We start from the raw sequence: 27,757 nt of genomic DNA on the forward strand, positions 1-27,757 counted from the left end.
GCCTTCTTAACCGCCTGCTGCACCTGCATGCATACCTTCAGCGACTGGTGCACAAGGACACCCAGGTCTTGTTGCACTTCCCCTTCGCCCAATCCATTGCCATTCAGATAATAATCTGCCTTTCTGTTTTTGCCACCAAAGTGGATAACCTCACATTTATCCACGTTATATTGCATCTGCCATGCTTTTGCCCAATCACCCAACCTGTCCAAATCATCCTGGAGTTTCTCGGCATCCTCCTCACAGCACACACGCCCACCCAGCTTTGTGTCGTCTGCAAATTTGGAGATATTACATCTAGTTCCCTTGTCTAGATCATTAATATATATTGTGAATAGCTGGGGTCCAAGGAACGATCCCTGTGGTACCCCACTAGTCACTACCTGCCACTCGGAAAAAGACCCGTTTATTCCAACTCTTTGCTTTCTGTCTGCCAACCAGTTCTCTATCCAAGTCAATACCTTGCCCCCAATCCCATGTGCCTTAACTTTACACGCTAATCTCTTATGTGCGACCTTATCGAAAGCCTTCTGAAAGTCCAAATACATCACATCCACTGGTTCTCCCTTATCTATTTTACCAGTTACATCCTCAAAAAATTCCAGTAGATTAGTCAAGCACGATTTACCTTTTGTAAATCCATGTTGACTTTGTCCGATCCTGTCACTGTTTTCCAAGTGTTCTGCTATTACATCCTTTATAATGGACTCTAGCATTTTCCCCACTACCGATGTCAGGCTTACCGGCCTGTAATTCCCCGCTTTCTCTCTACCACCTTTTTGAATAGTGGGGTAACATTAGCTACCCTCCAATCCATGGGTACTGTTCCAGATTCCATTGAATGTTAGAAGATGATCAGCAATGCATCTACTATTTCACATTGTTGTTTTGTGGGAGCTTGCTGTGCGCAAACTGGCTGCCCCGTTTCCTACATTACAACAGTGACTGCACTTCACAAAAAGTACTTCATTGGCTGTAAAATGCTTTGGGACGTCCTGAGGTCGTGAAAGACGCTGTATGATTGTAAGTTCTTACTTACTGGAAGGGCCACATGTTTATGGCGACGGAATGGGGCAGATTTTCCTCCTTAGCGGAAAGAAAGCATTAGGGTGCCAGCTGGATTAAATTAGTAGGAGTTCGGGTGGGTTCTGTTACTGGCGTGCGATCCACCCGCCTGATTTTTAGCTCTGCCCAGGCGATGCTTTACATCCAGCACCAAGAGAGGAACATCTGTCCCAAGAAGTCCAATTGCATTTTTAATTTACTGCTGGGGTTTTTTTTCATATCGGACTCCATGATTAACGTCATGACACCCACAGATCAGTCGATGGCTTTGCTTCTTGCTGCTGTGGGCTTCCTTCTGTTGCATCTGCCAATCTGAAACCCTCACTTATAAGAGCATAAGAAATAGGAGCAGGAGTCGGCCATTCGGCCCCTCGAGCCTGCTCCGCCATTCAATAAGATCATGGCTGATCTTCTACCTCAACTCCACCTTCCTGCACTATCCCCATATCCCTCGATTCCCTTAATATTCAAAAATCTATCGATCTCTGTCTTACTATCGATTATTGTCAATGAGCGGTTACGGTAGCGTAGTGCTTATGTTACTGGACTAGCAATCGATAGGAATGACAACAGAAAATGCTGGAAACACTCAGCAGGCCAGGCAGCATCCGTGGAGAGAGAGAAACAGGGTTAACGTTTCAGGTCTGTGACCCTTCATCAGAACTGGAAAAAGCTGGAGAGGTAACAGATATTAAGCAGGTGCCGAGACGGGGGTGGGGGCGGGGGGGTGGGGTGGAAGGAATTGAAGGAATATACTGTGCTTTTGTAAGAGGCAGGTAAGATAAAATGTTGCAAATGAGAATGGCAAAAATCATACAGCATGAAAAATGGGGGCAGGGGTTATAGTTTGAAATTGTTGAACTCGCTGTTGAGTCCAGAAGGCTGTAAAGTGCCTAATTGAAAGATGAGGTGCTGTTCCTCGAGCTTATGTTGAGCACAGTATGTTCCTTCAATGGCCCCCTGTCTCTGCACATGCTTAATATCTGTCACATCTCCAGCTTTTTTCCAGTTCTGACGAAGGGTCTTTGACCTGAAGCGTTAACTCTGTTTCTCTCTCCACGGATGCTACCCTGGCCTGCTGAGTTTTTCCAGCGTTTTCTGTTGTTATTTCAGATTTCCAGCATGTGCAAGATTTTGCTATTGTAGCAATTGATCGGCCTGGACTAATAACCCAAGTCAGAATGTCAGTCCATGTCCCACCAGAAGCAGTTTGTAGAACTTGAATTCAGATTAAAAAGACTGGAATCAGTAAATGTGACCATGAAGATGTCGGATTGTCGTTAAAAACCCCAACTGGCTCACTTGACGTCCTTCAGGGGGAAGAAACCTGCCGCCCTTACCCGGTCTGGTCGATATGTGACTCCAGTCCCACACCAATGTAGTTGACCCTCAGCTGCCCACTGATGTAGCCTAGCAAGACACTCAGTTATATCAAACTTCTGCAATGGATCAAGAAGAAGGCCCACCACCACCTTCTCGGGGCAACTAGGGATGGGCAATAAATGCTGGGCCTTGCCAGCTATGCCTACATCCCGAGAACGAATAAAGAAGATTCGTACTAATTAGTAGTGAATTGCGGGCGCCATTTAGTGCTTTAGAAGTACGGTTGAAACGGCCCGAACTCATTTCACTCATTAGACCTGCCGCACCATTGGAGATCGTGGTTAGAATGCAGAACGTGCTACCACATGTAGTAGTTGAGACGAATAGCATGGATGCATTCAAGGGGAAGCTAATTCCCCAAAGCCTTTCCACCATCTACAAGGCACAAGTAAGGAGTGTGATGGAATGCTCTCCACTTGCCTGGATGAGTGCAGCTCCAACAACACTCAAGAAGCTCGACACCATCCAGGACAAAGCAGCTCGCTTGATTGGTACCCCATCCACCACCTTAAACATTCACTCCCTCCACCACTGGCGCACCGTAGCTGCAGTGTGTACCATCTACAAGATGTACTGCAGCAACTCGCCAAGGCTTCTTCGGCAGCACCTCCCAAACCTGTGACCTCTTCCACCTAGAAGGACAAGGGCAGCAGGCGCATGGGAACATCACCACCTCCAAGTTCCCCTCCAAGTCACACACCATCCTGACTTGGCAGTATATCGCCGATCCTTCATCGTCACTGGGTCAAAATCCTGGAACTCCCTCCCTAACAACACTGTGTGAGCACCTTCACCACACGGACTGCAGTGGTTCAAGAAGGCGGCTCACCACCACCTTCTCAAGGGTAATTAGGGATGGGCAATAAATGCTGGCCTTGCCAGCGACGCCCAGATCCCATAAGCGAATTTAAAAAAAAGGCTAAGTACATGAGAGAGAAACGAAACGAAGGTTCTGCTGATAGGGTGAGATGAAATAGAGTGGGAGGAGGCTCGTGTGGAGCTTAAACACCGGCATAGACCAGTTGGGCCGAATGGCCTGTTTCTGTGCTATACATTCTATGTGATTCTCTGTAATATCTGAGGTTTCCACCAATCGGATGAGGGAATTCCCGCTGGTCACGAACCAGAGTACCAAACCCGATTACAGTGACATCAGAGGCAGGTTTTATGTTGGGTCTCTGGGAATCGCTTTGGCGGCGGGGGGGGTCGGGGAATGGGGGCAGGGCTAGATGAAAATTCTATGTAATTCTTTATTCCTTCAGTCAATGCAACCCTGCCCTCTTGGAAACCACTTCCCAAAAAAACCGCTGCGCTTTGCCTTCAGAAGGCTCCTAAAAGCCCATCTCTTTGGCCATTCCTTCACCCTCTTCCCCCCTCCCCTTTCTCCTTTCCCGCTCAGTGTTCACCTCACCTCCATTGTAACCGCTCTGGGATGTTAGGCAATGTGAGGAGAGCTATATAGCTGCGGTCAGAGGGAGAGAATGCTTCACTTACATGACTCACAGAAGGGTGAGGTTTTATGGGGCAGTCTGACTGGCGCAGATCTGATGTGCTGATGTCACTATCTAATTACGTGCCAACAAAATTACAAGGTTTTTTATGGTCTTTGGATGTGGAAGATGATGGCGGGGCCAAATTTATCGCCCGTCCCTGGTTATCCTGAGAAGAATGCGGTGGACCTTATTCCTGAGCAATTGCTTTTGCAATTGCATGACTTGCTCGGCCACTTCAGGGTGTTCACCCATCACCCCTGTGCTCAGTGACCTACATTGGCTCCTGGAACCCCTCGATTTAAAAATTCTCATCCTCGTGTTCTAATGCCTCCCTGTCCTCGCCTCCCCCCACCCTCCCTATCTCTGTAACCTCCCCCAGCCCCACAACGTACTGAGATCTCTGCGCTCCTCTATATCTGGCCTCTTGAGCATCCCTGACCTCCTTCGCCCCACCGTTGGCGGCCGTGCTTTCAGCCGTCTAGGCCCTTACCTCTGGAATTCGCTCCCTTAACCCCTCTGCCTCTCTCTCTCTCTCTCTCTCTCTCATAGATACATAGAAACATAGAAGATAGGAGCAGGAGTAGGCCATTCAGCCCCTCGAGCCTGCTCTGCCATTTAATGAGATCATGGCTGATCATCCAAACTCACTACCCTGTCCCTGCTTTCTCCCCATATCCCTTGATCCCTTTAGCCTTAAGAAATATATCTAACTCCTTCTTGAATATATTTAATGAATTGGCCTCCACTGCCTTCTGTGGTAGAGAATTCCACAGGTTCACCACTCTCTGGGTGAAGAAATTCCTCCTCATCCCTGTCCTAAATGGCTTACCCCTTATCCTTAGACTGTGACCCCTGGTTCTGGACTCCCCCGCCATCGGGAACAGCCTTCCTGCATCTAGTCTGTCTAGTCCTGTTAGAATTTTATAAGTTTCAATGAGATCCCCTCTCATTCTTCTAAACTCCAGCAAATATAAGCCTAATCGACCCAATCTCTCCTCCTTTAAGACGCTAGTTAAAACCTATCTCTTAGGCCAAGCTTTTGGACACCTGCCTTGATATCATCTTTGGCTCAGAGTCAATTCTTTTATCTGATTATCGCTCCTGTGAAGCGCCTGGGGACGTTTTGCTACATTATTGGCGCTATATAAATGCAAGTTGTTGTTGTTGTTGTTGTTGCTGGCATTAAGAATCAACCATGCGATGTGGGACGGGAGTCACGTGGAGAGGGTAAGGACGGCAGGTTTCCTTCCCCCGAAGGGCACTAGTGAACCAGTTCGGTTTTTCTACCAGTCCACCGGGCAATTGGCCAGAGATTCATTCAATTCAGTTAGGTTGCTAGTCCAGAAACACGGGTAGATTTTCAACTTCCTGCTTCAGGTTCTCTGGATCGGCCGCCCGGTAGAGAAACTGCCCCGGGGTAGTAGAAATCTGGAATTTCCAGCCCCAACAGCCTACAGCTGCTGGGGGACAATTGGAGCTTTCGAGATTGAGGTTGATAGATTTTTGTTAGGTAAGGGTATTGAGGCGATATGGAGCAAAGGCGGGGAAATGTGTTCAGCGCCATTCGCAACTCCTCAGATAATGAAGCAGTTCATGCCCGAATGCAACAAGACCCGAACGACGTTCAGGCTTGGGCTGATAAGTGGCAGGTAACATTCGCGCCACACAAATGCTAGGCAATGACTATCTCCAACAAGCGAGAGTCTAACCACCGCCCCTTGACATTTAATGTCATTACCATCGCTGAATCCCCCCACTATCAATATCCTGGGGGTCACCATTGACCAGAAACTGAACTGGACCAGCCACATAAATACTGTGGCAACAACAGCAGGTCAGAGGCTGGGTATTCTGCAGCGAGTATCTCACCTCCTGACTCCCCAAAGCCTTTCCACCATCTACAAGTCACAAGTCAGGAGTGTGATGGAATACTCTCCACTTGCCTGGATGACTGCAGCTCCAACAACACTCAAGAAGCTCGATACCATCCAGGACAAAGCAGCTCACTTGATTGGCACCCCATCTACCACCTTAAACATTCACTCCCTCCGCCACCGGCGTACCATGGCTGCAGTGTGCACCATCTACAAGATGCACTGCAGCAACTCACCAAGGCTTCTTCGGCAGCATCTCCCAAACCCGTGACCTCTACCACCTGGAAGGACAAGGGCAGCAGGCGCATGGGAACACCACCACCTGCAAGTTCCCCTTCAAGTTACACATCATCCTGACTTGGAAGTATATCGCCGATCCTTCATCGTCGCTGGGTCAAAATCCTGGAACACCCTCCCTAACAGCACTGTGGGAGTACCTTCACCACACGGACTGCAGCGGTTCAAGAAGGCGGCTCACCACCACCTTCTCAATTAGCGATGGGCAATAAATGCTGGCCTTGCCAGCGACGCCCACATTCCATGAACGAATAGTAAAAAAATGGAGTCGAGATGCAGATCAGCCACGATCTCATTGAATGGCAGAGCAGGTTCAAGGGTCTGAATGGCCTACTCCTGTTCCTATGATCCTAACAGGCCTGTGTGACAACTGAAAAATCTACCCCGTTACTCTGCACTACCAAAGCGGTCCTACAGCATGACACTCCCGACATATTGATAAGGCGGAACTTCAATTATATGATACAGCGAACTGGACTTTAACTTTAAAAAACTCTCCTTTTATATATAAAAAATATTCTTAGTTGATTTGTGGTAGGCTGCTGTTGAGGAGGTCGAGGGACAAGCAGGAAAGGAGACAGGTTGTGAAGATACAGCAATAAAAACTGGCATTTATGTAGCGCCTTTAATGTACTAAAACGTCCCAAGGTGCTTATAAAATTCTAACAGGACTAGACAGACTAGATGCAGGAAGGATGTTCCCGATGGTGGGGGAGTCCAGAACCAGGGGTCACAGCCTAAGGATAAGGGGTAAGCCATTTAGGACAGAGATGAGGAGGAATTTCTTCACCCAGCGAGTGGTGAACCTGTGGAATTCTCTACCACAGAAGGCAGTTGAGGCCAATTCATTAAATATATTCAAGAAGGAGTTGGATATATTTCTTAAGGCTAAAGGGATCAAGGGATATGGGGAGAAAGCAGGGACAGGGTACTGAATTTGGATGATCAGCCATGATCGCATTGAATGGCGGAACAGGCTCGAGGGGCTGAATGGCCTACTCCTGCTCCTATCTTCTATGTTTCTATGCTTCACGGGAGCGATTATCAAACAGAATTTGATACCGAACCACATAAAGAGTCATTAGGACAGCTAACCAAAACCTTGAACAAAAAGGTAGGTTTTAAGGAGCGCCTTAAATGAGGAGACAGATGCAGAGCGGTGGAGAGGTTTAGGGAGGGAATTCCAGAGCTTAGGATCTAGACAGCTGAAGGCGCAGCCGCCAATGGTGGGGCGATGGAAATCGGGAATGCACAACAGGCTAGAACTGGGGGAAGTGCAGAGATCTCGGAGGGTTGTAGGGCTGGAGGAGGTTGCAAAGATAGGGGGGGGGGAGGCGAGGCCGTGGAGGGATTTGAAAACAAGGATGAGAATTTTAAAATCGAGGCGTTGCCAGACTGGGTGCCAATGTAGGCCAGCGAGCACAGGGATGACTGGTGAACGGGACTTGGTGTACGTAAATGAACTGATAACCCCATCAATTCTGATAACCACATCTGTGAGCACATTGTCTACATTGATACATTGGTGCAGTATTGAGGGGCTGCAGCCATGGCTCAGTGGCGAGCACCCTTACCTCTGAGCCAGAAGGTTGTGGGTTCATAGTCCCACTCCAGAGACTTGAGCACAAAAATCTAGGTCAACACTCCAGTGCAGTACTGAGGGAGCGCTGCAGTGTCAGAGGTGCTGTCTTTCAGATAAGACATTAAACCGAGGCCACATCTGTCCCTCTCAGGTGGATGTGAAAGATACCATGGTGCTGTTTTGAAGAAGAGCAGGGGAGTTCTCCCTGGTGTCCTCGACAATATTTATCCTTCAATCTGTTAGATCCGTGTATCTTGATGTTGTGTCCTTCAATAATTAGACAAGAGACTGCAGGGAACGATCAACAGGTGTTTACTGAATGAGGGTTACTCTAGAACTAACTGTACAGATCACTACTCAGGGTTTATATACAGGTGTGGTCACTGCCGGTACTACAGTATACAGGAGCTGTAAAAAGTAGTTCTCCCCTTAAAGGTACATACACTACACAATCAACTTTATTGTCATTGCACAAGTACATGAACAACAAAATGTGATCTTGCAAGCTCCCATGACTGGGAGAAGCAAAGCCGCTGCGTCGGTGCGCGCCGCCATTCCATTTCCACCATTCCTCCTGTCCGACAATCTTCAGCCCACCGCCCGGGCCTGTTCACCACCCGCCCCTCCTCGGGGCTCCTTCTGTGACCTTCTGCACCTGGTCTTCCCTGATGGTCACCCCTCCAGGTACTAACCAGGCCTAACTCTGCTTAGCTTCTAAGCCTTGACCAGTGACCCTGTCCCTAGTCCCAGGAACATCAGTAAAAAAACAAAATGTGGGAAACACTCAGCCGGTCAGGCAGCATCTGTAGAGAGAGAAACAGAGTTAACGTTTCAGGTCGATGACCCTTCGTCAGAACTGGTTAACTCTGTTTCTCTCTCCACAGATGCTGCCTGACCTGCTGAGTATTTCCAGCATTTTCTGTTTTTATTTCAGATTTCCAGCATCTGCAGTATTTTGCTTTTGTATCAGTATAAAAAAAACAGATGATCTGGTCATTATCACATTGCTGTTTGTGGGAGCTTGCTGTGAGCAAATTGGCTGCTGTGTTTCCCACATTACAACAGTGACTACACTTCAACAAAAAAAAACTTAATTGGCTGTAAAGCGCTTTGGGATGTCTGGTGGTTGTTAAAGGCGCTATAGAAATGCAAGTCTGTCTTTATTTTAGTCCCTCGGCTCACCTCAAAGCAATTCACTGTCTGGGAAGTGTTATGAGACATTTCTGCGAGATGTGATGACGCACTTGTTAAATGTGAATCTTTTCTTCTTAATGCACCTCTCTATTGTACAGGAAACTCTTTGGTATCCGGCACCGACGTGTTGCCAGTTGATCAGAAATTCCGGATGACGGAGAGGGTTATCTATCGAGGCTATTTTTAACAAAGAAAAATTTAAAAATCAAGAAATGTGCAGTATACAGTAATTGGGCACTCACCTACAGAATGTTGTGTTAAATGGATGGTGGAAGATACTTGATTAAGTACAGTACTGCCAGTTGAGGGTAATGCAATGCAATGACTACCAGCAGCGTGGGAGACACACAGTACCCCGGTAAAATGGCGGATCAGAAGAGACTACCGGCAGCGCGGGAGAGTCAGACTCCTGTTACAGGGGGATTGAGGTGTTCCGACTTCCGACAGCACCAAGAAGCCGAGTAGTGGCGGTTTGGAGAACTACCCCCCACTGACTAACTCGGCCACCGCAGGAGACTCGGATTCGGACTCAGCAACATTGCCGGTTATTGAGGTGTTGTTTTCGGAGTGAGAATTTTGCCAGTTAATAGAGAATTCCGGATATTTAGGTGCCATTTAAACAAGAGTTTCCTGTACCAGCGCTGCTGGATTCCCTAAGTGTGGGTCTTATGTGGGCGTCTGTGATGTAATAGCACTGGGACTCGGTGTGATTGATGGCCAGCAAGACTCATTAACAGATTGCTCCGTCCTCGGCCTCGTGCACTGTTCCAATGAAGCTCAACGTAAGCTCGAGGAACAGCACCTCATCTTTCGATTAGGTACTTTACAGCCTTCCGGACTCAACAATGAGTTCAACAATTTCAGACTATAACCCCTGCCCCCATTTTTTCAGGTGGCAGCTGTTGATGATTCTGCCATCCCCATTTGCAACATTTAATCTCTCCTGCCTTCAATCCCAGCACGGACCGTCCCTTCAATTCCTTCCTCCCCCTTCCCCCCACAACCCACAACCCCCACCCCCACCCCCTTTCCCTGCCTCGGCACCTGCTTAAACTCTGTCACATCTCCCAACTTTTTCCAGTTCTGACAAAGGGGTCCCAGACCTGAAACTTTGACTCTGTTTCTCTCTCCACGGATGCTGCCCTGGCCTGCTGAGTATTTCCAGCATTTTCCGTTATTGCAGATTTCCAGCATCCGCAGTATTTTTGCTATTATAACGGTAGATTTCAGTTGTAGAAAGCCCCAGCAGCTTTACGTAATGGTTTGCGGCCAGCAACCGAAGGCACCACGCTGAGGGAACCCAGCGAACCCAGTGCATCTCTCCTGCGATGTGAAAGGAAGTGTCTCGAGCAAAAAACCCCATCAGAACCGAGAGAGTAAAGAGCTGAGGAAGGATTCCTAACTTCCCGTATCTAATTGCATTTTGTAAATTTCGGTAACTGCATTCAAATGTCAGCCTAGAAATTCGGTCGCCGCCTCTCCCGTAAGACGGGCGTCGAAGCGTCCAATATGGCGGGCGGCGCAAGCGTTCGCGCACGCGCGCGGATCTGAGCCAGCAGTGTGCCGCCCGCCATATTGATTTAGGCATCAAAAAGAGGCACCAATGCCCGTGCCCGAAACAGGCGCTAGGCTCTCTTGCACGTGCAGGTAAGGAACCGACTGCCTGTCTGATGCCTCTGCTACCAAAATGGTTTGCCCTGAATGCCAGATTGCGCCAGGACCGACTGCATTCAGGAAAATGTGGTCTGCGTGGGGCCGAACCGCCGCTCCTTGAAGGGCTGCCACCGAAAAAGTAAATTTAAAGAAAAATTATGGTCATCGGTGACTTAAGAAAACTACTAGGCACTTGGTCTAAGCGTTAACAAAGCTTTAATCAATTGTTTTACAACATGGAGGTCTAGTTGTGTCCTTCACTAGTTCCTGTTAAGAATGTCCTGCACAAGCTGGGCCCGTGCCCGAGTATTTATACTCTCCCTGGACAGCGCCACCCGTAGGCTGCTCAGTATTATTTCATAAGTCTTTCTTTCATGAATGACTGATTCACGTCAATCGGGTTTATTTAAAGAACTAGTAAAGCCCTCATGACATTGGCAACACTCAGTTGATGAATATACGGTGATGTGGGGGGTGATTTTGCCAATGGGGACGTGATGGAGGCGGGACTGCTGCTTGTCGACACTTTCCCCCCCCCGACCCTGAACACGGGGGCCCCACAAGGATGTGTGCTGAGCCCCCTCCTCTACTCCCTCTTCACCCACGACTGTGTGGCTGTTCATGGTTCCAACACCATCATCAAGTTTGCGGATGATACCACGATATTAGGCCAGATCACCAACAACGATGAGTCAGCCTACAGGGAGGAGGTCCAGCATCTCGTGAAGTGGTGCGCCGATAACAACCTGGCCCTTAACATCAAGAAAACCAAAGAAATCATTGTGGACTTCAGGAAGTCTAAAGGCGGAAGTCACACCCCCATCCACATCCATGGGGCTGTGGTGGAAAGGGTGGACAGCTTTAAGTTCCTCAGAGTCCACATCACGGAAGACCTCTCCTGGTCCCTTAATACCTCCTCTCTGGTGAAGAAGGCCCAGCAGCGCCTATATTTCCTAAGGAGGCTGAAGGGATGTAACCTGTCACCCCTGATCCTCTCTAACTTTTACCGCTGCACAATAGAGAGCATCCTGACAAACTGTATCACAGTATGGTATGGTAGCTGTAGTTACTATGACCGGAAAGCCCTGCAGCGGGTAGTCAAAACTGCCCAACGCATTACCGGCACCCGGCTACCGACCATAGAGCACATATACCAGAAACGCTGTTTACGGAGGTCACGGACCATCATCAAAGACCCTACCCACCCCAGCCACAGTCTGTTCGCCCTCCTGCCATCTGGGAGACGCTACAGATGCATTCGCACCCGAACGACCAGATTTAGGAACAGCTTCTTTCCCAGGGCTGTCATCCTACTGAACTCCACAAATAAACTCTAAAGCCTGCACATCTGCCAATGCACTTTATTATGGTTATGTTTATGTTAATGTATTACAAGCCAAATGAATGTTGAATGTTTAAATGTCTTAATCTAAATGTACACTCTCGGGAGCCGCAAGCCTACATTTCGTTGTACCGCACTTGTGCACTAACAATGACAATAAAAGTTGATTATGATTATGATTATGATTAATCCCGCCTCAATTGACGTCCGGCCAGCCCACGCTATTTTCCCTTGATTGACCTTGTTAAGCCCGCCCAGTGGGCTCAGCAGGTCAATTAAGGGGAAGTCGGTTACTGGTGATGTCAGCGAGTGACGTTTCATCTGTCAAGAGCTTTTGACAGATGAAATGTCAGCGTTTGACGGCTCTGTGAAGCTGTCAATCACTGACAATCTGTCTTCTAAGTTGAGTCTTTACTCAAGACTCGATTAGAAAGCCTTCCTGACCAGAAAGCAGCAGGCTGCAGCTTTTGACAGTTCAGCGGCCATTCTGCTTTCTGTGCCGGTGAGCTGAGGGACTCCCGAGACCTGACCGGAGGAAGCCTGGAGGAAGAAGCAAAGGTAAGGAAAGCTTTTAAAACTCAAGACTCACCTCACACACTTACCTCTCCACACTTGCACCCATCACTCTCCTGCACACCGGACATCTCGGCCCCTCCGACCCCCGCAGACCGACGGACCGTCTCGCTGACCCTGGCGAGGTTCGGAGTCGTCGGGAAGCCCACACTTTAGGGCTCAAAATAGGGATTATCCAAAAAACTGCCTGTTAAGTACAGTACCTGTTAACAGGCAGTTAAATGATACTAATCCCCTTCCTGCCTCGAGGAGGCGGCTCCCAGCGCGGGTCGGGTACCCGCCTCCTGGGAAGATGGCACGCAGGCAGGTTGGGGTCAGATTCTGCCATTTTCCCGGCAGTCCAGCCTCCAAACCCGCCTCCCCAGGGCTGGCAAAATCGCCCGTACTGTGTCAGCTGTGGCTCAGTTGGTAGCACCCTCGCCTCTGAGTCAGAAGGTGCAATTATCCATTGGAATAGTAACTAAATGGTACAATTCCAAAGGGGGTGCAGGAACAGAGACACCCGTGGGTGCACGTACACAAATCTTGGAAGGTGGCAGGACAAGTTGAGAAGGCTGTTAAAAAGGCATATAGGATCTTTGGCTTTGTAAACAGACGCAGTAGAGTACAAAAGCAAAGAAGTTGTGCTAAACCTTTATAAATCACTGGTTAGGCCCCAGCTGGAGTATTGTGGTCAATTATGGGCACCGCACTTTAGGAAGGATGTCAAGGCCTTGGAGAGGGTGCGGAGGAGATTTACTAGAATGGTACCGGGGACTTTGGTTATGTGGAGAGACTATTTAGTTCATTAAATATATTCAAAAAGGAGTTGGATATATTTCTTAAGGCTAAAGGGATCAAGGGATATGGGGAGAAGGCAGGGACAGGGTACTGAATTTGGATGATCAGCCATGATCTCATTGAATGGCGGAGCAGGCTCGAAGGGCCGAATGGCCTACTCCTGCTCCAATCTTCTATGTTTCTATGTTTCTAGAAGCTGGGATTGTTCTCCTTAAGAGCAGAGAAGGTTAAGAGGAGATTTGACAGAGGTGCTCAAAATCACGAGGAGGTTTTGATAGAGTAAATATGGAGAAACTGTTTCCACTGGCGGGAGAATCGGTAACCAGAGGACACAGATTTAAGATAATTGGCAAAAGAACCAGAGGGGGAGATGAGGAGAAATGTTTTTACGTAGTGAGTTGGAATGCGCTGCCTGAAAGGGTGGTGGAAGCAGATTCAATAGTAACTTTCAAAAGGATGGGCCGATTGGCCTCCTTCTGTGCCGTATCAGTCTATGATTCTATGAGAGTTCAAGCTGCAATCAGCACTGTTGCCAACTCAATATTTATCTTGTGTTTCAGTCCCCAGAGTAATCATTTTGGGTCTGTACTTTGCTGTTCTCCTTTTTCTCTACTTGGTGCCTCTTGGTATGTATTCTCCCTGCATCATAGAGAAGGGCACCCTGGGACCGAAGCCGGCTATTATTGGACACAGAGGGGCGCCAATGGTACGTGGATCTTCTGATGGTTACTCACCCTCCTCCTACGAGCCTCTCAAGGCTTTCCTCTAAGGTGTCAACCGTGGCTCAGTGGATAACGCACTCTTTCGCCTCTGAGGCAGAAGGTCGTGGGTTCTTGAGCCCCACTCCAGAGACTTGAGCCCATAATCCAGGCTGGCACTCCCTCGGTGCCAGTGCTGAGGGAGCCTCCGCTGCACTGTCGGAGGTGCCGTCTTTCGGGGTGAGACATTAAACAGAGGCCCTTATCTGCCCTCTCAGGTGGACGTAAACGATCCCACTTCCACTCTTCGAAGATTAGCAGGGGAGTTCTCCCCGGTGTCCTGGCCAACATTTGTACCTCAATCAACATCACTAAATCAGATTTTCTGGTTGTTATCTCATTGCTGTTTGTGGGAGCTTGCTGTGCGCAAATTGGCTGCCGCATTTCCTACATTACAACAGTGACTACACTTCAAAATTATTTAATTGGCTTTGGGATGTCCTGAGATCATGAAAGGCGCTATGGAAATGCAAATTCTTTCCTTTTTTTGACCTGTAGCAAAGCTTAAAATTTGCCAATATGCAAAATATAGAAACATAGAAGATAGGAGCAGGAGTCGGCCATTCGGCCCCTCGAGCACGCTCCGCCATTCAATGCGATCATGGCTGATCATTCAAGTTCAGTACCCGGTCCCTGCTTTCTCCCCTTTTACCATCCCAGTGAACTCATTGGCTGTGCATGAACGCAACTACTTAGGAGCAGGGACAGACTGTCCGATCATCAAGCTTTTAACAGGCAAAGTATCATTATATTAACACAACCCTTGGCTAGTTTGTCAAGGTCTCCCAACCCAAACACTCCATGGGGAGGGCCTCCTTTGCCTTGGTGTCTGCCCCCATCAGATGCTCCGATCAAGGGGACTTCTGGTGCAGGACCTGATGCTAACTTCAGACCCCCCCTAAGCCTCAGCGCCTTTCTGCCGAATGAAGCGGAAGGGTTGGTGAGTGGCAGCAGGAAGGAGGGAGACCCATGCCAGGCAAAGAAAAAATAGTTGCAAGAGATCTTCGGCTCCAACAGCCCAGTAAAGTGATTGATCCCCTCCAGGATAGATTATCTTTCTTCTGGCGAGTCCTGGGGCCTCAACGGGTTCCATTGAGACCTTTTAATGGGCATAAAGGGTGGTGTGATTGCTGGAGTAGCTTGGAAACAAATTCTGACACACTCTCTTAAAAGTGGAGTTGAGGCTGAAGGTCAGACATGATCTTATTGAATGGCGGAGCAGGCTCGAGGGGCCGAATGGCCAACTCCTGCTCCATTCTTGTGTTCTTATGTTCTGGTGATACAAGTGGGGGGGGGCGGGGTCTGGTGGTTAGGGTGGCGATCCGTCCATGATGTTCTCCACTGGAATATGACTGGAGCTAAAAAAAAAACTGGGAAGAATCCTGTCACAACCTCGGGACTGCTCCGTTTGGTGGCCCCTTGTCCAAGTGACTCGCCTAGTCCAGTTGTGACTTGGCCCAGACCAAAGTTTCAGGCCCCCTCATTTCAGAATCCTTGCGCCCTGACCTCATGAACAAAACTTTCGTGATTGGACATCTGTGTGTGGCTCTGCGGAATGGGTACTGTGTGCTTGAGTATAGGGTTAATATATTCGTGATCTGTCATTTTTATTATTAAACAGCTTGCACCAGAAAATACATTGATGTCATTTGAGAAAACTATAGAACACGGAGCAGATGGCTTGGAGACTGATGTCACCATCAGGTAAGGAGATGCTTTGGCACTTTTTGTACACAAATTTATTTACCATGTTAAGGCTTGTTGGGGAGTCCAAGACTAGGGGCCATCAATATAAGATGGTCACTAATAAATCCAATAAGGAATTCAGGAGAAACTTCTTTACCGAGAGAGTGGTGAGAATGTGGAACTCGCTACCACAGGGAGTGGTTGAGGTGAATAGCACGGATGCATTTAAGGGGAAGCTAGATAAGCAGATGAGGGAGAAAGGAACAGAAGGTTATGCCGATAGGGTGAGATGAAGAAGAGTGGGAGGAGGCTCGTGTGGAGTATAAATACCGAATGGCTTGTTCCTGTGCTGTAAATTCTATGTAATATCTGAGGTTTTCACCAACCGGGTCAGGGAATTCCTGGCGGTCATGAAGCTGAATACTAATCCCAATTAAAGTGACATCAGAGGTGGAATTTTTGGCAGGACCTTATGCCGGTTCCCTGGGAATCGCTTGGGGAGGGGCTAGCTCCTGGCCCCTCCCTACTACTTTCAACATGAGAATGTAGATGCCAGACGCCCATATGGGGAGGGGCTTGTTTTAAGGAGGTTCCTGCATTCCTGGCATGGTTGCTAGTGCTGGGACTCCTTTTAAAACATTAAAGGGCCGTTGTAGCCAATGGCATTTGTTTTGGCCATCTACAGAGGCCGCTAACCGCATTACACGGCCACAGACATTTCCCGCCCAAATGAGTTAAACGACCACAACGCTGGACAATCCCTTGTGCTCAGTTTCTCAACCTTCGGGACAGGCAGAAAATGGGAACGTAGGGACACGAGCAGGCCATTCAGCCCCTCGAGCCCGTTCTGCCATTCAGTTAGATCGTGGCTGATCTGTACCTCAACACCATCTGCCCGCCTTGGTTCCGTGAATACCCTTTGCCTAACAAAAATCTATCAATCTCCGTTTTGAAATTTTCAATTGACCCCCCAGCCTCAACAGCTTTTTGGGGGAGCGAGTTCCAGATTTCCACCCACCCTTTGTGTGAAGACACAGGTGATGTTACACCCTGACATCACCCATGAACATCCTAGCTCTAACTTTAAGGTGATGCCCCCTCGTTCCCCTCCCGCCCCACTGCCCCCCCCCCACCAGAGGAAATAGTTTCTATCTATCTACCCTATTAACTCCTTTAATTATTTAAACACCTCAGTTAGCTCACCCCTTAATCCTCTATACTCGAGGGAATACAAGCATCCCAACTCCGGCCAAAGATGTACTGGGATTCCACCTAAAGTGGAAAACCATGGTCCTGTGGTCTCTGGGGGGACCCATCTGTCTGCTCACAGCCAGCACAACCTCAGGACGTCCCAAAGCCCTTTACAGCCAATGAAACACTTTTGAAGTGTTGTCATCACCGTTGTACGGCTGCAGCCAATTTGCGCACAGCAAGCTCCCACAAACAGCAATGTTATAATGACCAGACAATCTGTCTTTTAGTGATGTAGGTTGAAGGTATGTTGGTTATTGGCCCTAGGGCACCGGGGAGAACTCCTCTGCTCTTCTTCAAAATAATGCCACTTTCATCCAACTGAGAGGGAAGACAGGGCCTCGGTTTAACTTCTCCACTGGCAGTGCCAGCTTAGATTTTGTGCTCAAGCCTCATGGGGTGGGGCTTGAACCCACGACCTCCTGACTCAGCGGCGAGAGAGTTACCCGCCGAGCCACAGCTGAAAAAGAGGTCATGGCAGCAAAAAACCTATTCAAAAGGGGTATTAGGAAGACCGAGTGAAACAATGGATTGAACACTGAACTTTCATGCCTGGAACCTGGGTTTACAAATAGCCCAGGTAGATGCGATGAAAGTCTCCTCTAACTGCTGGTACCAAGGGTCCTCAGTGATACTAGTTTGTACATTCTCAATCTAGTTCCTCGTACCCATTGGCCCACAGAAGATAACTGCTCCTAATCTGGCCCTAATTGGCGGTCTCGTTCAGTGAGGCCAATGGTAGCTGGTGTCGGAGGTGGAACGATGTGTCCACTGGTGGATTAGGAGGTGTTCTACTAAAGTGGGGGGGCCCAGCTACGTTGTTGGGTGGGGGGAGGCAAGTAGGGAGCTTGAGTCTGAGCTCTCCCTGACCTGGGCGTGACTGGACTGGTGCTGATGCTGGCTGCCTGAAATAGAAAAACGTTCCGTTTTCCCAGTGCTAAAAAAAAAAAGACATTGGTGCGTGCCAAGTGTGGAATACGGAGATGTACATAAGAACATAAGAAATAGGAGCAGGAGTAGGCCAATCGGCCCCTCGAGCCTGCTCCGCCATTTAATAAGATCATGGCTGATCTGATCCTAACCGCCAATCTACTATCACAGAACCATCTCCTGAATCTAACAGAATTAGACACACAAAATAGGAGCAGGATCAGGCTACACGGCCCCTGGGCCCGCTCCGCTACCCACAGGGCCATGACCGATCCGAACCTAGGCTCATGTCCAAATTCCTGCCCGCTCCCCGTAACCCTTAATTCCCTTTACTTCTAGGAAACTGTCTATTTCTGTTTTAAATTTATGTAATGATGTAGCTTCTACAGCTTTTTGGGGCAGCATATTCCATGGACCTACCACCCTCTGAGTGAAGTAGTTCCTCCTCATCTCAGTTTTGAAAGAGCAGCCCCTTATTCTAAGACTATGCCCCCTAGTTCTAGTTTCACCCATCATCGGGAACATCCTCCCCGCATCCACCCGATCCAACCCCTTCACAATCTTATATGTTTCAATAAGATCGCCTCTCTTTCTTCTGAACTCCAATGAGTAGAGTCCTAATCTACTCAACCTCTCCTCATATGTCCATCCCCTCATCCCCGGGATTAACCGAGTGAACCTTTTTTGTACTGACTCGAGAGCAAGTATGTCTTTTCTTAAGTATGGACACCAAAACTGTACGCAGTATTCCAGGTGCGGTCTCTTCTTGCAGAAGGCGCAGTTCCATGTCTCCAGTTCTAACACAATTCCCAATGCACGAGCGTTCTTCTTGTTTTTACAGTTGGGATGGAGTTCCGTTCCTCATGCACGATGAAACATTGAGGAGGACCACCAACGCTGAAGAGGTATTTCCAAGAAACAAGACCATGAACGCGGCCTCCTTCAGCTGGGATGAGCTGGCAGAACTGAATGCTGGGAAATGGTTCCTCAAGGTGGGTAAAATTGCAGCGTCAGGGGTGAGAGGTGAAAGTGCAACATAGATGACTAAAAGATTCTTTATGGCAATCAAAGGGGGTGCGTTTCCCTCTTCCTCGGCAGAATATGGGCCTTTTCACATATCGCTATGAATGTAACAAAAAACTGCTGACATAGAAACATAGAAGATAGGAGCAGGAGTAGGCCATTCGGCCCCTCGAGCCTGCTCCTCCATTCAATGAGATCATGGCTGATCATCCAAACTCAGTACCCTGTCCCTGCTTTCTCCCCATATCCCTTGATCCCTTTAGATGTCAGTGTTGGGCAACATTGTGAATCATAAGAACATAAGAAATAGGAGCAGGAGTAGGCCATTCGGCCCCTCGAACCTGCTCGAATTGGACCATTGAACTGATCTGCACCCATCCATTTAAAGAAAATCTCTCTGTTACCAATTTGAACACCCTGCCCAGGTCACTCGGATATCGACTGAGTGCATCGTCTAAAAAGAAAATAAAGGCTTGCATTTCTATTGCGCCTCTCACGAGCTCCGGACGTCACAAAGCACTTTACAGCCAAATAAGTACTTCTGAAGTGTAGTCACTGTTGTAATGTAGGAAATGTGACAGCCAATTTGCACACAGCAAGCTCCCACAAACAACAAAGAGATAATGACCAGATAATCTGTTTTAGAGATGTGGAGTGAAGGATAAAAATTGGCCAGGACACCAGGGAGAACGCCCCTGCTCTTCTTCGAATAGTGCCACGGGACCTTTTACGTCCACCTGAGAGGGCAGATGGGGCCTCGGTTTAACGTCTCATCCAAAAGACGGCACCACTGACAGCGCAGCATAACAACATAAGAAATAGGAGCAGGAGTAGGCCAATCGGCCCCTCGAGCCTGCTCCACCATTCAATAAGATCATGGCTGATCTGATCCTAACCTCAAATCTACTATCACTCTACATCCCTCCCGAACCCATGTGATCTCCTGGGAGAGGCGAAAAACCAGATAAAAAACCCAATGGCCAATTTGGGAGAAAAAAATCTGGGAAATTCCTCTCCGACCCATCTAGGCGATCGAAACTCGTCCAGGAGATCACTGTCCCTATATTTTCTACAGTACTTACCTTCTGTGTGATCTCCACCCCAGCCAGGAACAGGAATAGAACCATCTCCTGAAATCTAACACATAATTAGAACACAAGAAGTAGGAGCAGAACCAGGCTACACGGCCCCTGGGCCCGCTCCGTTACCCACAGGGCCATGACCATTCTGAACATAGACTCATGTCCAATTTCCTGCCCGCTCCCCATAACCCCTAATTCCCTTTACTTCTAAGAAACTGTCTATTTCTGTTTTAAATTTATTTAATGATGTAGCTTCCACAGCTTTCTGGGGCAGCAAATTCCACAGACCTACTACCCTTTGAGTGAAGAAGTTTCTCCTCATCTCAGTTTTGAAAGAGCAGCCCCTTATTCTAAGATTATGCCCCCTAGTTCTAGTTTCACCCATCATTGGGAACATCTTCACCACGTCCACCCCATCAAGCCCCTTCACAATCTTATATGTTTCAATAAGATCGCCTCTCATTCTTCTGAACTCCAATGAGTAGAGTCCCAATCTACTCAACCTCTCCTCATATGTCCATCCCCTCATCCCCGGGATTAACCGAGTGAACCTTCTTTGTACTGACTCGAGAGCAAGTATGTCCTTTCTTAAGTATGGACACCAAAACTGTACGCAGTATTCCAGGTGCTGTCTCACCAATACCTTGTACAACTGCAACAATACCTCCCTGTTTTTATATTCTATCCCCCTAGCAATAAAAGCCAACATTCCATTGGCCTTCTTGATCACTTGCTGCACCTGCATACTAACTTTTTGAGTTTTGTGCACCAGGACCCCCAGGTCCCTTTGTACTACAGTACTTTCCAGTTTCTTGCCATTAAGATAATAACTTGCTCTATGATTTTTCCTGCCAAAGTGCATAACCTCACACTTTCCAGTATTGTATTCCATCTGCCAAATCTCTGCCCACTTACTTAGCCTGTCTATGTCCCTTTGCAGGTTTTTTATGTCCTCCTCACTCACTACTTTCCTTCCCATCTTTGTATCATCTGCAAACTTTGATATGTTACACTCGGTCCCCTCCTCCAAATCATTAATATAGATTGTAAAGAGTTGGGGACCCAGCACTGACCCCTGCGGAACACCACTAGTTACTGATTGCCAGTCTGAGAACGAACCATTTATCCCAACTCTCTGCTTTCTGTTAGATAGCCAATCCTCCACCCATGCCAGAATATTACCCCCAATCCCATGATTTTTTATCTTGAGCAATAATCTTGGGTGGCACCTTGTCAAATGCCTTTTGGAAGTCTAAATACACTACGTCCACTGGTTCCCCTTTATCCACCCTGTATGTTACTTCCTCAAAGAACTCAAGCAAATTTGTCAAACATGACTTCCCCTTCATAAAACCATGCTGACTTTGTCCTATTAAATTATGTTTATCCAAATGTCCCATTACTGTCTCCTTAATAATGGACTCTAAAATTTTACCAACCACAGATGTTAGACTAACAGGTCTATAGTTTCCAGCCTTCTGCCTACTACCCTTTTTAAATAAGGGTGTTACATTAGCAGTTTCCCAATCTGCCGGGACCTTTGCTGAGTCCAGGGAGTTTGGAAAATTATTACCAATGCATCCACAATCCCTACCGCCACTTCCCTCAAGACCCTAGGATGTAAGCCATCAGGTCCAGGGGATTTAGCCGCCTTGAGTCCCATTATTTTACCAAGTACCACTTCCTTAGTGATTTTAATCGTATTTAGCTCCTCCCCCCCTAGAGCCCCCTGTTTGTCCAGTGTTGGGATATTCTTAGTGTCCTCTACCGTAAAGACTGACACAAAATAATTGTTCAGCGTTTTTGCCATCTCCATGTTTCCCACCATTAATTTCCCGGTCTCATCCTCTAAGGGACCAACATTTACTTTAGCCACCCTTTTTCTTTTTATATAACTATAGAAACTTTTGCTATCTGTTTTTATATTTTTTGCTAATTTACTTTCATAATCTATCTTCCTTTTCTTAATCAATCTTTTAGTTATTTTTTGCTGTCATTTAAAGACTTCCCAATCTTCTATCCTCCCACTAGATTTGGCTACCTTATATGCCCTTGTTTTTAGTCGGATACTATCCTTGATTACTTTACTTAGCCACGGATGGCTATCTTTTCTTTTACACCCTTTTTTCCTCTGTGGAATATATATTTTTTGGAAGTTGTATAATAACTCCTTAAATGTACACCACTGATCATGTACCGTCTTACCCTTTAATCTGTTTTCCCAGTCCACTCTGATCAATTCCGCTCTCATACCTTCATAGTCTCCTTTATTCAAGCTCAGCACGCTTGTTTGAGATCCAACCTTCTCACCCTCTAATTGAATATGGAATTCAACCATGTTATGGTCACTCATTCCAAGGGGATCCTTTACTAGGACATTTTTAATTAATCCTGTCTCATTACACAGGACCAAATCTAAGGTTGCTTGCCCCCTGGTCGGTTCAGTTACATACTGCTCAAGAAACCCATCCCTAATACAGTCAATGAACTCATCCTCAAGGCTGCCCTGCCCAATTTGATTTGTCCAGTTAATATGATAGTTAAAATCCCCCATAATTATAGGTGTTCCCTTATTACAAGCCTCAACTATTTCCTGATTAATACTCCGTCCAACAGAGTTGCAACTGTTCGGAGGCCTATAGACTATGCCCACTAGTGTTTTTTTCCCCTTATTATTCCGTATCTCCACCCAAACTGTTTCACTATCCTGATCCTTTGACCCAATATCATTTCTCTGTATTACAGTGATTCCTTCCTTTATTAACATAGCCACCCCACCTCCCCTTCCTTCCTGCCTGTCCTTCCTGATTGTTAAATAACCTGGTATATTTAATTCCCAGTCATGGTCACCCTGCAGCCATGTTTCTGTAATGGCCACAAGATCATACCCATATGTAGTTATTTGTGCCGTTAACTCGTCCATTTTGTTACGAATGCTACGTGCATTCAAATAAAGAACTTTCAAATATGTTTTGTGACACTTAGTTCCTGCTTTTCCCCCTTTTACTACTTTACCTTTTACTCCATACCTTCTGTCCCTTCCTGACACGCTCTGTTTTTTAATTCCCCCACTGCTACCTAAGTCTATGACCTTCTCCGTAGTCATTTTTATTATTTGCTCTCTAGAAACCTCCCCCCCACTAATTAGTTTAAAGCCCTCTCTACAGCCCTAGTTATATGATTCGCCAGGATTCGCTCAGCACTGCACTGGGAATGTCAGCCTAGCTTTTATGTTCAAAGTCCCTGGAGTGGGACTTGAACCCACAACCTTCTGACTCAGCCGGCGAGAGTGTTGTCCACTGAGCCACGGCTGACACTGTAGTCTGACACTCCGTTCCATGCTAGGGCAGTGCATTTACCACCTGAGCCATTGAGCGAGCAAAGGTTGTCTATTTTATTGTGGGAGCGCAGAGATAGTCAAGAATTGACACAATCTGACAGGGTAATTGTCTATGGTGCAAGCCTGGTGTGACTGGATGGAGAATGATTAATACATGGTCAGAGGTGTTGAATACGGAAACAGCCCAGGCTAAAATCCAGACCACCACCTTCTCGAGGGCAATTAGGGATGGGCAATAAATGCTGGTCTTGCCAGTGACGCCCACATCCCATATACGAATTTTAATTAAATATGCTGCTTTATTTGCAATTTACCACGTCCGAGCTGTTAAATCTGATCAACCCCCCAAGAATCACTGAAAGTTAACATGCAGGTAAAGTTGGTATGTTGGTCTTTATTACAAGAGGATTTGAGTATAAGAGTAAAGACGTCTTACTGCAATTATATAGGGCCCTGGTGAGACCACACCTGGATTATTGTGTACAGTTTTGGTCTCCTTACCTAAGGAAGGATCTACTTGCTATAGAGGGAGTGCAACGAAGGTTCACCAGACTGGTTCGTGGGATGGAGGGATTGTCCTATGAGGAGAGATTGAGTAGACTAGGCCTATATGCTCTAGTTTAGGAGAATGAGAGGTGATCTCATTGAAACATACAAAATTCTTACAGTGCTTGACAGGGTCGATGCAGGGAGGTTGTTTCCCCTGGCTGGGGAGTCTAGAACCAGGGGTCACAGTCTCAGGATAAGGGGTCGGCCATTTAGGACTGAGATGAGGAGACATTTCTTCACTCAGAGGGCGGTGAATCTTTGGAATTCTCTACCCCAGAGGGCTGTGGAGGCTCAGTCGTTGAGTATATTCAAGACAGAGAGCGATAGATTTTTGAATATTAAGGGAATCGAGGGATATGGGGATCGGGTGGGAAAGTAGAGTTGAGGTCAAAGATCAGCCATGATCTTATTGAATGGCGGAGCAGGCTCGAAGGGCCAAGTGGCCTACTCCTGCTCCTAATTCTTATGTTCTAACCTGGTCTGTTTGTTTCCCCACACAGGACAACCCCTTTGGAACGAAACATCTGTTGTCACGTGAGGATCAGCAGAAGGCCAACAGGCAGCCGGTTTGCAGGCTTAGTGACCTCCTCAGCCTGGCAGCCGCCCACAGTAAAGTTGTTATCTTTGACCTATTCAGACCACCAAAGAAGCACCCGCACCGAAACAACTTTATCCAACAGACTGTCACGGCCATCCAGAACTCTGGCATCAATGAGAGCCTGGTAATGAACTATCACACATTGGCTTTCAGTTCTACTCCAGCTCGTTTCGAGATACTCGGCGACACATTTCCTCAGAGCTTCTCCCGCTTCGCTTCACCGGTGTAACCTTGGCAGACGTTTGGCGGAACTGGTTGAAGCCCCGAGGAAATTCATTCCATCATTTGTTTGTTTGCTGGCATGGAACTTTTAAGGTTATCGTCTCTTTGTTTCTCTTTCTGTGTCTCTCTCTCTCTCCCACTTTTTTTTTCTCTCTCTCTCCCACTCTTTTTTTTCTCCTTCTGTCTATCTTGGCTGATGCTTCAGTCCAGTTCGGAGGGAGCTCCCCGTTGCACATCTGTTAACAGGCAGTTAATTGGCACTAATCCCATTCCTGCCTCGGGGGGGCGGCTCCCAGCACCGGTTGGGTACCCGCCTCCTGGGACATTGGCACGGAGGCGGGTTGGGGGCGGGATGGGTTCCTGCCCCCCCCCCCGATTCTGCAATTTTCCCACCACTCCCGCCTCCAAACCCGCCTCCTCGGGGCTTGGAAAATCCAGCCCAAAAGGTTCCACGGGACTTTTTGAAGAAGAACGCAGGAGATTCCTACTGGTGTCCTGGCCAACCTTTCCTCCCTCAAGCAACATCACCAGAACCAGATGAACCAGTCATTCATCTCACTTGCTGTTTGTGGGACTTTGCTGTGTTTGCCCACAAAACAACACTGACCTGTGGTAAACCACTGTTATACCTGTCTGTGTCTGTATGTGTATTCCACTAGGTACAGGTCTGGACATGCCTCGGCTGACTCCTCCCACTATTCCAGGTATATAAGTGACTACCTCCCAGTCCCTTAGTATTCTGGACGGGTCGACCACTCGAGACAAGACCTTCATTCTTTAGTTAATAAAAGCCTGATTGTTACTCGCTCAACCTCAGTCTTTTGAGTAATTGATGGCGCATCAATTTTATTAACTAAATTTTTATAATGGAGAAGATCCTCACACCAGCATGCCTGGACCTGGACAGTCGGGAAGCGGACGCTTCCACCAAGTTTGCTCACTGGCTCATGTGCTTCGAGACATTCCTGACTGCCTCCACTGCGGTCACAACGGATGCGGACAAACTGTCTGTCCTGATCTCCAAGGTGAACCACCGAGTGTACTCAGTCATCCAGGACGCGACCTCGTACACAGATGCCCTCCAGCTCCTCAAGACCCAGTACGCGCGCCCTGTGAACGAAGTGTACGCCAGGCACCTCCTGGGGAGTCGCAAGCAACAACCTGGGGAATCGACTGAGGAATACCTCCAAGCACTGTCCGTGCTTGGCCGGGCCTGTGGGTGTAAGGCGGTAACGCCCGCTAAGTACACGGAGGAACTGATCCGGGATGCCTTCGTAGCGGGCCACAGGTCCAACTACACCCGACAGCGTCTGCTGGAGCAGAGCGACCTCAACCTCAACAAAGCCTCCGAAATCGCACTAACGCTGGACGCAGCCTGGATGCCTACTCCTCTGCACCATGGACGCCGCGGGGAACGACAACCTGGGACACGGTAGGACAGCCCCATAGCACCGTGCCACCCCAGCCACAGCCCAACAACGGCCCAACTACCGCAGCAGTGTCCCAAAGCCAGACAGCAGTATCCCAAGGCCAGAAATGCTACTTCTGTGGCCAGGCCAAACACCCCAGAGCGCGCTGCCCGGCGAAGAATGCGACCTGCTCGGGCTGCGGGAAAAAGGGACACTACGCCAGCGTCTGCAAGGCCAAAGCCACCCCGAACGCCAGCAGCGCCGCGTGTGGGCCATGCAAGCCGCCATCTTGGGCCCCCAACAGCGCCGCGTGTGGGCCGTGCGGGCCGCCATCTTGGGCCTCCCCAGCCATGTGCGAACCACCGCAGCAGCAGCCATCTTGGACGACTCCAGCCACATGGGAATCATGGACGCCGCCATCTTGGACACCAGCCGGGACGCAGCAGACCGCCAACCCCCCCCATCTGATACCCGCAGCGACACACCGACCCCTACGCTGGCCTCTGTTACGCTGGACCAAACGAGACCGCACCAACTAGCTCGGTCCAAAATGGACGTTAAGGTAAACGGCTATGCGATAAACTGCCTTTTTGACTCTGGGAGCACAGAGAGCTTCATCCACCCCGACACGGTGCGGCGTTGCTCTCTCCCAGTCCTGCCTGCACACCAGCGGATTTCTATGGCCTCCGAGTCTCAGTCAGCGGACACTGGCGGCTACTGCGTGGTGACACTAGTAGTAGACGGGACTGTATTCAATAATTTTAAACTCCTGGTCCTGCCCGATCTCTGCGCTGCCATCCTACTGGGGTTGGATTTCCAGTGCCACCTCAAAAGCGTTACGATGGCGTACGGTGGCCCCCTCCCCCCACTCACAGTCCGCAGCCAGCAGCCTCCAAATTGCCCGCCGCGCACCAGATGCAACCTCTCCACACTCAGAGTCCCACCCCCCCACTGTTTGCTAACCTCACCCCCGACTGTAAGCCCATCGCCACAAAGAGCAGGCGATACAGTGCCGGGGACAGGGTTTTCATCAAAACCGAAGTGGAGCGACTCCTGAAGGAGGGGATTATTGAGGGCAGCTCCAGCCCCTGGCGAGCCCAGGTTGTGGTCGTTAAGACCGGCGAGAAACAACGCCTGGTCATCGACTACAGCCAAACAATAAACCGCTACACCCTGCTGGACGCCTACCCACTCCCCCGCATAGCTGACATGGTCAACCAGATCGCGCAGTACCGCGTCTTTTCGACCATTGACCTGAAATCAGCATACCACCAGCTCCCCATCCGCCCTGAAGACCGCCAGTATACTGCTTTTGAGGCAAACGGCCGCCTCTATCACTTCCTTAGGGTTCCCTTCGGCGTTACCAACGGGGTCTCCGTCTTCCAAAGGGAGATGGACCGGATGGTCGATCAAAACGCGCTGCAGGCCACTTTCCCTTACCTAGACAATGTGACCATCTGCGGCCAGGACTTGCAGGACCATGACGCAAACCTCGAGAAATTCCTCCGCACCGCCCAACTCCTGAACCTGACATATAACAAGGAGAAGTGCATATTCCGCACAGACCGCCTCGCCATCCTTGGCTGTGTTGTGGAACACGGGGTCATCGGTCCCGACCCGGACCGGATGCGTCCCCTTATGGAACTCCCACTGCCTAAAAGCCCTGAAGAGGT

At 48.5% G+C, this 27,757-nt stretch overlaps 1 protein-coding gene across 1 annotated transcript in view; it reads left to right on the plus strand.

The window, feature by feature from the left end:
• LOC147112120 (glycerophosphodiester phosphodiesterase 2-like) overlaps positions 1-27,757 on the plus strand; it is a 75,651-nt gene that overhangs the window by 27,104 nt on the left and 20,790 nt on the right. Inside the window, exons 8-11 of the mRNA XM_085999679.1 lie at positions 13,797-13,942; positions 15,616-15,698; positions 18,703-18,853; positions 24,356-24,577. Of these exons, the coding sequence (XP_085855805.1) occupies positions 13,797-13,942; positions 15,616-15,698; positions 18,703-18,853; positions 24,356-24,577 (602 nt within the window). The remainder of the gene's footprint in view (positions 1-13,796; positions 13,943-15,615; positions 15,699-18,702; positions 18,854-24,355; positions 24,578-27,757) is intronic.

This window comes from Somniosus microcephalus, chromosome 10 (assembly GCF_052327205.1).
Source record: "Somniosus microcephalus isolate GS21.2 chromosome 10, FLI_Smic_1.0, whole genome shotgun sequence".
NCBI lineage: Eukaryota > Metazoa > Chordata > Chondrichthyes > Squaliformes > Somniosidae > Somniosus > Somniosus microcephalus.